This window comes from Bidens hawaiensis, unplaced genomic scaffold (genome assembly GCF_021521415.1).
Source record: "Bidens hawaiensis isolate Kalapana, Puna unplaced genomic scaffold, B.hawaiensis_p1.1 tig00013297_1, whole genome shotgun sequence".
In the NCBI taxonomy this organism is placed as follows: domain Eukaryota; kingdom Viridiplantae; phylum Streptophyta; class Magnoliopsida; order Asterales; family Asteraceae; genus Bidens; species Bidens hawaiensis.
Window position 1 is genome coordinate 41,914 of NW_027492126.1, and position 12,886 is coordinate 54,799.

The 12,886-nt window shown below is 33.4% G+C and overlaps 1 protein-coding gene across 1 annotated transcript; it reads left to right on the forward strand.

Moving 5' to 3' along the window:
* The first annotated feature begins 3,457 nt into the window (after positions 1-3,457).
* LOC143543757 (UPF0613 protein PB24D3.06c-like) lies at positions 3,458-11,817 on the forward strand. The gene is made up of 9 exons (XM_077036008.1): positions 3,458-3,673; positions 5,296-5,372; positions 7,893-7,998; positions 8,093-8,185; positions 8,281-8,346; positions 9,176-9,321; positions 10,318-10,426; positions 10,505-10,569; positions 11,633-11,817. Exons 1-9 carry the CDS (start codon positions 3,458-3,460, stop codon positions 11,778-11,780), a joined length of 1,026 nt encoding a protein of 341 aa, XP_076892123.1. The 3' UTR covers positions 11,781-11,817.
* The last annotated feature ends 1,069 nt before the right edge of the window (positions 11,818-12,886 follow it).

Below are 12,886 nucleotides of genomic sequence, written 5' to 3' on the forward strand. Positions count from 1 at the left end.
TTGGTCCCTTAACTTTGAAAACTTGGTATTTTGAACTCAAAATTTTCACGGTGTTACAGCATATGACCATGTTTGGGATTGAGTTTGAAAAACGTTTATTTGTGTTTTCAAAAAGGCAATAAGTTAAAAATCTTTTTAAAATTGGTGTTTTCTTGGAGCCTAACACACTCTATGGATTTATGGGGAGATTTACCATCTCGAATTGGTCACTATCAATTTGGTGTTTTCATCAATCGTCCCCATGCCTCCTTTGTTGCGTGAAGACCTAATTATGGCACCGTGGTCGACAAAATTGATCGCTTATTCATTCAACAAAAATCAATCACCGCCTTGTTCAACGATTCCCGCATCCTTATATCTCTTTCTTGGGCTTGGGCTTTTGCTGGGCCTTCCTCAGTTTTCACTATTTTCTTGGTCATGGGCTGCCTTGGAAGCCTGATTCCTAGGTAAGCTCTACATCAACGTTATGACAAACTCATACACGAGTTAACCTAACACATGTTTGATAACAATTCTTCGACTAATAAAAGTAACAATGAATCATTACAAGCAATTATGATTCTTGAAATTCAAGTGAAATGATTCAGCTCAAATCAGAGTTCTTACTCAAGATTAAGGGATGCCATAGATCACTTATCAACGTAAAGAATAAATGTGTGTGCCTATTGCTAGTGTAGTTTTCGGGGGTCCGTTGGATCGTCCTTTGTGCCACAATTATCGGGATACTGAACAAAAAATTTTAGCGACATGAACACAATGTTTGTGGCAATAACATGACTACTGTCGGTAATGACCAAACAAACCTAAACAAAAACGGGGAAGAGGATGTGCGAGTCCGTGTATTCGAATACGTGTTTGTGTTTGAGATAGCCATTAAAGTACAAATGACAACCGATCCGAGAATATCCGTTAACTTAATTCCAGAAGAACCAAACAACATTATCCGGTACTATAATGATATTGCTCTCTGATTTCTCTATTATGTTAATGTAATAAAAAAATAAAGGTATATTGGTTTTACATAATTTCAACTATCACATTTTGGTCATTGTCGGCCTAACTAATGAAATGTCTGGTGGCAATCCCACCTTTTAATATGTTTGATTCCAGTGATCCATGATTAACGGAAGTGTAACTCTGTTAGTCTCCGGTTGTCGGAAAACGTTTTTAGTCGGAAAACTCAATCTTTTCGTACCAAACCTCTTGGAAACCTTAGATCGAACCATTAGGAACATTATTTACTAAAAACTCAATTATTGAGATTGTCGGAACCCTATGTGGTGGTCACCGGAAAAACGTTTTAGGCCAGAAAAGTCCTTTTTCAGATGGAAACCGTCGATGGTGGTGTTTAGATAGTGGTGGTCGGCGGTGGTCTTGGTGTTCGTGTAGTGGTGGTCAATGGTGGTGTTCAATTGGCGGTGGTAGTTTTCATGTGGTGGTTGTCGGTCGAAGGCGGTGGTGTTCAGGTGGTGTGGTCAGGTTGATTTTTCCGACGAAAAAAAGTTTTTCGAAAAGAAAAAAATGTTTTGCGCGGCCGGAGACTAATGGAGTTACGTTTCTGTTAGTCATTGATCATTGGAAGCAAACATGCTAACGGTGAGACTGTCACAAGCCTTTTCGATTATTAGGATCGACAACGACCAAAAAATGATAGTTGAGATTATTTAAAACCAATATACCAAAAATAAAGTAAACCAAACCAAGCCATAAGTGGGGTGTTCATCGGATTGGATAATGAATTCTACGGTTTATTCGTTTTAGATTTAAAAATTTTAAGACCCTATCTGAAATTCGACCCGAATTAGGTATACCCCTATCTGATCCTTATCTATCCAAGTTCAATTCGGTTTAGATTAAGATAAAATCCGAATAATCCGTATTAACCAAATAACAAAAAAAATTTAACTTTTGGTTCTTACGATTGTACTAGTTAAAATTTAAAATGAACATACAAAACCAAGTAATACAAACTAGTCTTGAACACAAATTCTAAGTACAATCTTTAAACAATGGTTTAATTGAACATACAAAATCGAAATATACTCAACTTTCGCTTGAATTTCGGTTTTCCTAAACACCCTAGACCCCAACCATAATCTCACATAGGGGTGATCTTCAGGTTTTTTATTCGGGTTGCTTGGGTCGGGTTATTCGGGTTTAAGCTTAAAGCAAATTGACCCAAAACCGACCCAAATAAGTTAGGGTTGTTCGGGTCAGGTTTAACAAGTTAAAAAAATTTATTCACTTTTAATAAGATCATAATTATTTGACCTTTATAAATAAAAATTAAATGACGCATTACCAGTGTAATCTGATTTATTATTTTATTTTATATGCAATACAAACCTTCATCAATTCATTTTTATAAATTGGATGATTAATCCTATAATTCATGTCTAGAAGACATCAATTATATATATCGCATCAATTATATAATTCATGTCTAGAAGACATCAATTATATATATCGCATCACCGATATATATAATCTTCTAATAGCCGATAACCAAAAGCACATCAATAAATAGATGCATAAACTTTTTAATTGATAACCAAGAAACAATACAAGAGTCCTAGACCTATATAACATGGGACATGCTTTACGTTATTCGAGTTGTTCGGGTTAAGCCAATTATTGACATTTCAACTCAAATACCGACCCAACTATTTGATCTCGGGTTTGGGTTAGGAGTGCAATCTGGTCGGGGGTTATTTAGGCCTCAGGTTACTTCGGGGTATCTTTGGTATTCAAGTACGGTTAAAGAAGACACCCCTAATCTCACCCCAACTAAGAGCATTCTCATTCTATCCTCCAAAATTATGTGAGGGTGGTTTGCAAATTATAGAGTGGGGATTTTGAGTGATTGTGAGTGTAATTAAGGGTGTAGATGAAAAAAAGTAGTGATTTTTCATAAATATGGGTAAACAAAGTTTGCCCATAATTATTTTTTAATACTTGCTGAATTGGTTGTGAGTAGAAGATAGAGAAAACAATAATGATACAAGTATAAAAATAATATATGAGATAAAAAATGTAGTGTATTTTAGTGGATGTATAGAGATGGGGGAATGCTCTAAACTAACATAAAACTTGCTTCATTTTAAACAACCAATTAATTATTATTAGTTAAGGGGGGTGTTTGGGATTTCTTATTTTACCTCCTTATAATTAAGTTAATAAATTACAACATTGTAACTATTGAATATTTTAATCTCACAACATAAGCAATCCCGAACACCTTATTACTTTTGAAAATTTTATAAATTATAAGTTGGTGAAAATAAGCATTCACAAACACCCCTAAGTAGTAAATACATAAAACCAAGCTAAACATAACCGCCTGAAAAAAATACTAGTAAATACATGTATCTCATATCTACCTGTCTTGTTCATAACCGTTAATATTTTGACAAACCCTATAGCTCATTCATTCATTCATTCATTCAGTCAAATTCCAATGGCTGAAAGCAACATGAATAACTCATCTTCATCTTCTTCTCCGCCTGCATCTTCTTCTTCCACTTCCTGGTTTTCCGGCATTGTCCGCGGCCGCAAGTCAAACACGCCTGCAGTCGCCGCCAACTCCGCCGTCTCCACCGGCGGCGTTGGTCCTATCAACCGGAAGAATCAGTTCCGTGGTGTCATGTTCAAGTACGGACCTAAATCTATTCAGGTATGTATATATATATGAGTCTTTAACCCAATATAATTAATTACAACTTATTTTAATTATTTGTGATCTGTTTTAGTTTTGGCGGTCTTTGATCTTAATTCTGTATATGATTTTGATTATTGTAAGAGATTAATGATTGTTGCCAGCCAGAGATTATTAGATTTGAAATTTATTCAAATTTTATTTACTTTTTTGAATCTTATATTTAGGGTTGTTTGGTATTTAGATTCTGATATTAATCTGAAAACTAGGTAACAAAATCACACTGACGTGAATTCAGTCGGTACCGGTTACGTTTGTTATGGTAATGACGAAGAACCTAAAATATAAATTAGTAAACGCCCATAATAGTACTGCACTCGTATAGCTTGTGGTAAATAAAATATATATATAAAAAACAATGTGTAGTCGTTTGGTAAAATTCACGCGCTGCGGCTGTGAGTCTGTGAGTCGATGGGAGTTCCGTTGGTATTTGGTTACGGCACTGGAATGAAACAAAAAATAAATCCGTTAACACCAACATACAACAAAATAAGAAACTACATCGTAAGCATAAATTAGTAAGCCCCCCAAAATATTTTTTAAACAAAGTAACATTTTATTACAAGTTATTACTCTGTTTGATCTATGTTAGTTTTGGCAGTCTTTGATCTTAATTCTGTGTTAGCTTTAGGTTTCAATCTAGTTTTGATTATTGTAAGAGATCAGTGATTGTTGCCGGTGATGATTAGATTTGAAATTTATTAAATTTTATGCAAATTTTTGGATCTTATATTTAGGGTCTGATATTTAGATTTTGATATTCATCTGAACTAGGTAACAAAATCACAGTGACGTGAATTCGGTTGGTACCGATTAGGTTTGTTATGGTAACGGCAATAAACCTAAAAGATAAGTAAGCGTTCAGGATAGTATTGGTACTCGTATAGCTTGTGACCAAAAGAAAACATATTTAAACCCACGAGCTGTGGTTACAAGTCGATGCGAATTCGGTCAAAATCGGGTTACAACACCAGAGCGAAACAAAGAATAAATCTGTCAACACCAAAATACAACAAAATAACATAGTAAATCGTAAACATAAATTAGCAAGCCCCCAAATATGTATTTAAAGTAAGTAACATCTTTTTAAAAAAGAAAACATGTTCAAAATAAATAAATAAAAGAATTGAGTGTGACATGGCATCACAACATGCCAGTCACGTCGACCAATCAAGCTTGGTTCTTCATTAGTGGCACTGCCATCTGAAATTGAAGTTAATCAGATATATAAAGTTTTATCATCAGAAAGAGAACATTTTGACTGTATGTTGACTACGCGTGTAAATCAATATGTTGTACCTTTAATTTCGTTTTATCTTGAGGTTTTAATTGGTTTTTGATTATTGTAAGAGATTAATGATTGTTGCCAGTGATGATTAGTTAATTGTGCAATTTTTGGATCTTACAGTTAGGGGTTGGTATTAAAATTATGCAGTTTTTATAAGTTATAAAACTTGCTTATGATCTTATTTTGTTAAATAAGCCTTTTATCATCAGAAATAGAACATGTTGAGACTGTATGTTGAGTCTCATTGTTTCTGTGTTGCCTGGAAATTGATATGTTATAATCTTTGATGCAGGTTGCATTTAAAACCGGGGATTATAAACAACATGTGGTTTTTATCGGTGGATTGACGGATGGATTTTTGGCTACAGAGTATGTATATACTTATCAATAAAACTTTGTTGAATTATAGTTTGAACAAGAGTTGTTTACTGAGTTTAGAAGTGATTTTTTCTTTAACACATGATAGTAATTAGGAGAATCCAACTTCCAAGCTCAAATGACATCGTGCCCATTACATATTCTGCTCTAAAGGCTTCATTTGCACCTTTATAGTGACAGTGGAGGAAAAAGTGAAACAATTTAAGAATAAAAGCTCTGGTCCCTCAAGTTGTTCCCAATCCTTCACTACATTGCACAAGTGTATCACACTTTGAATATTAGACTAGTTATATGATTATCATATCTAGAAGGTATCCAAGTGTAATGTTATTCTCCGTAGTCTATATAGAGCCCGTGTATAACCCTCTTATACACGCAATCAATATACTATCACCTTCTTGTTCGACTTGGCATTAGAGTTAAATTTGTATTTCAATAACAAGATCCTATTCAACACTCAGAAGGTGCCAAACAAAGAAAATAAATGTGTGGCCGTAAAAGAAAGGTTGACACAAAACGAGAGAACACAAAGTGCACGTGGCCCACAAGATTTATAAGTATGTACTGAAGGATTCTAGACCATAGTTATGAATTTTATAAGAACTGAAAACGCTTGATTTAATTACTAAAAATAAAAGGGATAGGAGATCGAGAAGGGTAACTCTCTGATTAGGAGGAATTAACCTAGTAATCTAGATAACAAAAACATACGAAAAATATAAACTAGAACATAAAACATATACATAAAATGGGTTGAAGTCTTGAGTAATTTAGAGGTTAGCTATTTGCAATGGAATATTCTTGCAAATTTGATTGCAACTAACGATGTCGTCGTTGCCAATCCTTACTCCAAAGGGCTCGATCACCTATGTTGGTAAACCCTTTTTTGTAGTTAAAGTGTCTAAAGATAAACTTGTGGGTTGAGCCACAATTGATCAAGATCGATACTTGGAGGTATGAACGGATTTGTAAACTATCAAGGTGGGGTGGTTTGACGTGCCCAAAAATGTGAATTGATTACAGACAATCCGAACTTTGAACTTATTTTCTTTCAGCAATAATATACTAACTGAAAAGTAACCCCGCTCGATTTTTTATGACGTGGAAAATACATATAGGATTGCTGGAGGAAAATATGTTCAAAGTTGGGACTGTGTAAACATTTTATGAGTTAGGATTAATCCTGGTCAATAAGTGAGTTAGGATTAACAACTATGTTTCAAATATGTTGTGAAGAACTTTATTGTTTGTGACTTTGTAGATATAGATATTTGTGATACAATATGAGGTTGATTTCGAGTATAGTTGTCAAGATGACCGGATCAGACGCATAGGGTAACAGATGAATATAGGTTAGGGTTGAAACAAGTCTATTTAGGGATGCCCCTCTCGAATCGGGTCAATTATCTTAACTTTTCAATAAAATCAATCTTTCATATTCTTGTATCTATCAGGATGTTGATAGGGTGCTTTTTTCGGGTTTCGAGTTAATCGTTTTTTTTTTGAGAAAATAGCTGATACCCGGACTGATTTACATTTCGGGTATTTGGTTATTTTGGTTTCGGGTTGTTTTGGGCACATTTTCCTTTGGGATAAAGCAATTTAATTGCTTGAAGCATTCTAGCATAAGTGTTTCATCTTTATCAAGGAAAAATTTTACGGTTGCAATATCAAATTAAATAACCACATTTTGAGCCCAAAATAAATCATCTATAGTAATGTGGCCATAACTGAGAAATAAATATATGCATCTTAAAATTTAACATATTGAAAAATAGAACATTAAATTCTTCTCGCACCTTACAAATAGATGCAGATTGTATAACCCACGATAAACTCTTGCTATTTAATCATCTATTCAACTAGGATTCGCCTCAAACCTAAAATCATTCTTGGTCAATGGGTTTACGAGAAATCTTATTCGAAGCAGAAGTTTGACACGAAGAATATTGATTATTTATACTTTGATTTAAAATCTTAAGATTTTTAGTTTTTTGATTTTGGAAAAAGCAAGAACTTTGATTCATGAAACCATGAACCCACAGATGTAGCTTAAGAAAAATCAGAATACCAAAACTCGTAAGTTTTCACATCAAAGTGGAAGTAATCAATATGTTTCCTCTCAAATTGTTGAGTCCAATAAGATACTTCTTAAAACCATCAACAAGGAACGATTTATGGTTTTGAGATGAATCAGAATTCAATAGATGAGTGGCTAACTCAGAGATTACCGCAGGTCATACGATTGACATCTATTTTGTAAGGTACGAATGTCGTAGAGAATATAAGATTTTCTATTTTAATGTATTTATATTCATTTTCTCAGTTCTGGAAACACTACTGTAGATGAATCATTTTCAGCTCAAAGTCTGGTTATTAAATAAAGAACTACATTCAAATACACGTGTAAATTTTCTTATTACAACTTTATTCTTGTGCATCCAGTTAATTAAGTTGCTTTCACTTAAATCTTGCGTGAAGCATGCACGCCTGAATCATTTCCATTGTTAGATATTTGGAGCCGCTTGCAATTGCTTTGGATAGAGAAAAGTGGTCATTAGTTCAGTTTTTGTTTTCATCTTCTTACAGTGGATATGGCATATCAAGCTTGAAAGAGGTAACATTATTTATTTTATATTTTGAGATTGGTTTTAAATTAATAATTTAAGGTAGAATAATGGTAAATCTTGGTTTTATTTGTCATATTAAAGGATGCATTGGAGCTTGATCAGTTGATTAATCACTTAATAAACAAAGAAAACTCAGAGGGTGTAGTGCTTCTTGGACACAGTACAGGCTGTCAAGTAACCACTTTGAATTATATTTCTTGAAATTGCATTTAATCTGAAACTAGATGCAAATAATTATATATATTACTCACGCCTTAGTTTTTTAATAGGATATTGTTCATTACATGCGTACCAATGCAGCATGCTCTAGAGCTGTTCGTGCTGCTATTTTACAGGTATCCTTTCTCCAATGCAGCATGTGAACAATGATCAAACGTGAACAATTAAACGATGGGGTTTTTTTGTTTGTGTTCATTTATGTACGTTCGATAACAGTATAAACGAACTGCTTGAAAGCATAATTGTATGAAAAAGTAAACAACATAACTGAGCTAAAACCAGTTAAAAGTAATGTGAAGAACATGTTGGGTCTCAAAAGTTATTAACTTAAACTAAGTTGTAACGGGCCCATAAAATTTAAATGAATATATGATGAAAGTAAATGAATGAACTTAAATAAACGTAAATGAACGGACTTAATTAACGTTAACTAACTAACTAACTAGCTAACTAACGCAAATGAACGAATTTTAATGAACAAACTTAAACGAACCATCATGAACATAAATGAACGAATGATACATGTGCTCATGTTTGTTCGTTTAAGTAAATGAACAGTATTCAAGCTTTTTGTTCATGCCTGTTCATTTGTAATATAAATGAACATAAACAAACTTTCCGCTAAACAATTCATGAACGGTTCACCGAACATTCAGTTAATTTACAGGCCTAATTGTGATAATATATGAACAAGTTGAAAAGTTTGATTTTATCATTTTAACAAGCCCTTTTGAATTAACTGATCAAAAAGCTGTATGCATTATAATATAATTTGAATGACTTTCTTAGTGCTTCCTTTTTATCTAATTTGTTCAATGATTTGAACTTTCTTTTAACATTTACTCTTGTCGACTTTCAAGATGTTTTGTTAAAACTTTGGGCCCACATTAGTTTTCTAAAAATTTTTTTAAACAATTTGTTGTAACCGATCATCAAATTGTTTAGGCTCCGGTTGGTGATCGGGAATTTAGGGCAACACTCCCCGAGACTGCTGCAATGATTGATTTGGCTTCAAAATTAATAAGTGAAGGTCAGGGATCCGAGTTAATGCCTCGAGAAGCGAATCAGGATTCCCCAATAACTGCTTATAGGTGAGTTTTAAAACCTATTTATAATTGAAAAGTGGATTAATGTATTGCAAACTGTTATACGTTATGAAAACTGAAAAGGCTGACCTTTAAAATTGTTGAATAATCCATGGTCTTTCTAGAAGTTTCAAATAGGGTTGATAACATAAACAACCACTGGTCAAACTTTAATAGAGTGAATATGCGAAAAAAACTTGTACCAACTTATTTTTTACCAATTTAAGAGTTAACAAGTCAGTATTATAAAAACAATTCAAAAGTACGTGCATTTACACAAGTTTAGGGACTTATATATATAACATTTAGTTTTGACTTTTCATGTGCTTTTTTACAAATTGAAGGACTTTAATATACCAAAAAATTAGGCCGAGAGACTTTTTCATAAAATTAAGAAAGTATATTGGTTTTTCATAATACAACCCTTTAAAATATGCCTGAACTTGAGAATTTCTAGAAGATTCTTTAAGAGGAATGTTGGATCCTGCATCAAGTTAATAGATGGTAACAATGAATTTTTTTAGTAAAGTACTGTTTTAGTCCGTTTGGTTGGGCCAAAATAACCGTTTTAGTCAAAAAGTTCTGATTTCATCTTTTTATTCACCGTGTGTTTCATTTCGTTTCCATCAGAGCTACACTTCTAACGCCATCAATATTTGCTGTTTTATTTTTTGTGAAATGACTAAACCCCCCATTTGTTAACAAAATAAAAAAACTAACGAAATTAGAAAAAAAGATACTGTGGCCTTATGGGTCCCACAAAATCCTTTTCTTTATTTTTGTTAACACATGGGTAGTTTAGTCATTTTCACAAAAAAACTTAACAGCAGAGTTGGATGGTATTAGAAGTGTGGAGTTAATTGAAACGAGAATGAAACCACAATGACTAAAAACCCAAATTTAGACTTTCTGACTATATTCTATTTTGGCCAAACGATAGAGACTAAAACCGTACTATTTTAACAGAGTATTTTTGTAGCTGATGACCCTGTGACCGTGCAGATTTCACTCCCTGTGTGCATACATGGGTGATGATGACATGTTCAGTTCTGATCTCAGTGATGACCAACTAAAACAGAGACTTGGTCACATGTGTAACACACCATGCCAGGTATAATGTGCATTTGAAGTATTACAGACCCCCAGTCAATTCTGTTCATGATATTATAAAAAAGTTTGCATTATGCAGGTAATATTTTCTATGGCTGATGAATATGTGCCAGATTATGTTGATAAGAAAGCATTGGTGCAAAGGCAAGTGCAGTTACTTCTTTTCACTTGCTCAAATATATAGCTGTTTAGGTTTAGATGTGGCAAATTAAGCAGGTCCGGTGGGTTGTGTAACCGGTCAAAATGGGATTCTTTAATTAAGAAAAAAGCAACCAAATATTCTACGTGTTTCAATATAGTCAGTTTTTTTGTTTTGTTGCTCTAGAGTCACTCAACTTTTGTTAGGTGTTTCAATCTTGTGATTTTTTTTTACATATGTATATATTTTTTAAGAGTTAATTACTCGATTGGTTCTTGTGGTTTGCCTAAATTCCAAATTTGGCCCTTAAGTTTGAAAAATTACATATTTGTTTCACACTGTTTCTGAAACGCAACACTGATGGTCCTTGGAATGGATGAGCGTTAGTGATTCCAGTTAAGTGCTTGTGAAATGACTAAAATACCCTCCAGTCATTTCATATGCCCTTAACTGGAAGTCTGGAATAACACTCATCCATTCCAAAGGCCATCCGTGTTATGTTTCAAGCTTAAAGATCAAACTAGCAATTTACGCAAACCACAAGGACCTTCTGAGTAGTTGACACGTTTTTTATTTTTATTTTTATTTTGTAGTGTTCTAAATGGAAGTTATATGAATCTTAGTTATTGGTGATTATTTTTTTCAAGTTAGCTTGAAGTTGGAGGTAAAGAGTGAAGAAATAAATTCACTAAATAATAACCAAGTTACATTTTTTTTTGAACGTCTAAATTTTTACACTATATAGGGTTTGAACCCATGACCTCCTTTTTTACATCTTAACCAACTTACATACTACTTGTTCAATTTAAGTCACTGGAAGAAAAATAATCACTAAATAGTAACTTGGATTCACATATGTTTCATTTGTCTCGCTTAAAAAATATAAATAATATTTATAAAATGATTTAACAAGGTTGGAAAGAAAATCGAGTGACTTTACTGGAATTAAGGTTTCGATGATTTTTTTCTTCTTTTCTAAGTTCTTATATTTATATAAATAACCCGACTCACTATTAAGTAAACAAATTGAAATTGCCATCTATCTCATGTATATTATTACAACTACAGACTGTGTAGAGCAATGGGGGGTGCAGAGAAAGTTGAGATCGAATGGGGAAACCATTCTCTATCTAACCGAGTTGCAGAAGCCGTTGAAGCGATGATGGGTTTTGTGAAGAGTGGGGGTCCTAATGGCTGGGATGATCCTTGGAGTTGACCTAAATGCTGCTTATATCTTTTTTTTGTTATCTTACTTTACTGTCACATATGATCCATTTTCTTTTTATTTTGTAGTTTTCAAGTGTTTTGTTACAGTTTCATGTTGTAATTTTGTTCTTTTACCTCATTCTTGGTTTATGAGCTTCTAATTTGTGTAAAATGATATGTACATTTTGGAAGATTTGATTTGGTGTTTTGGTTTTGAATCTGAACCATTTGAGTTCGAATTAAGTTTTATTACAAAGAAATGTGAGTAGACCTATAAATGAACCGAACGAACACGAACATTTAACTTTAAGCGAACACCAACATGAACACTTAATCGAAAACATATTTGCTGTTCATGTTCGTTTGTTTTAAATCTAAACAAACAGTTTATGAACATAAGCGACATAAATAAACAGACATAAGTGAATATAAATAAACGAACGTTCACGAACATAAATGAACGAACGAAACATGTGTTCACGTTCGTTCGTTTAATTAAACGAACTTCCCATTGAACTGTTCACGAAAAGTTACGTTGGGTTCGTTTGACTAAGAAGCTTATTATTCAGAATAATCTTGTTGGTTTTGGAACAAAAAGAGAGCAATCACAAATACAAATGCTGATTGTTGAGTGTGATATAGAATCCAAGGGATTACTCAAATGCCTTAAAGATGAATCTGGTTTATGTTCGAATAACCCGAAACTGATTTTACACAATCCGGCTCCCATTTTGTAGGAAGGAACCATGGCTTAAGTGAAGTGAAAATGAAACTGTTTGATGAAAAAGTTAATGTCTTATTGGATGTGAGACTAACAAATCTCATGTAATTCATCACCATTGAGATTTGTGTTAGAAGGTGACGACGGGGTAGCCCAAAGTACGGAAAAATGGCTTTCACATATTAACGCTAAAAAAGTTAGAAGGTTAAAAGGTTCGTTTCCCGCCCAATTTAGGAAAACAAGTACGTGAACAGTAACCAGGTGCAATAGTACTACGTCAAATCACTGTTCCCTCTGAAGAAGGGACACGCTCAGAAAAAGTAATATTATTATAATCGTTAACCAACGGTCAAAAGTTTCCCGCCCATAAAATGGTCAACCCTCTAGCAAACTGG

Coding starts and splice junctions, on each gene's coding strand:
- LOC143543757 (XM_077036008.1), top strand. CDS start 3,458: ATGGCTGAAAGCAACATGAATAACTCATCTTCATCTTCTTCTCCGCCT. Junction 3,674..5,295: donor ACGGACCTAAATCTATTCAG/GTATGTATATAT, acceptor TCTTTGATGCAG/GTTGCATTTAAAACCGGGGA. Junction 10,427..10,504: donor TGTGTAACACACCATGCCAG/GTATAATGTGCA, acceptor TGCATTATGCAG/GTAATATTTTCTATGGCTGA.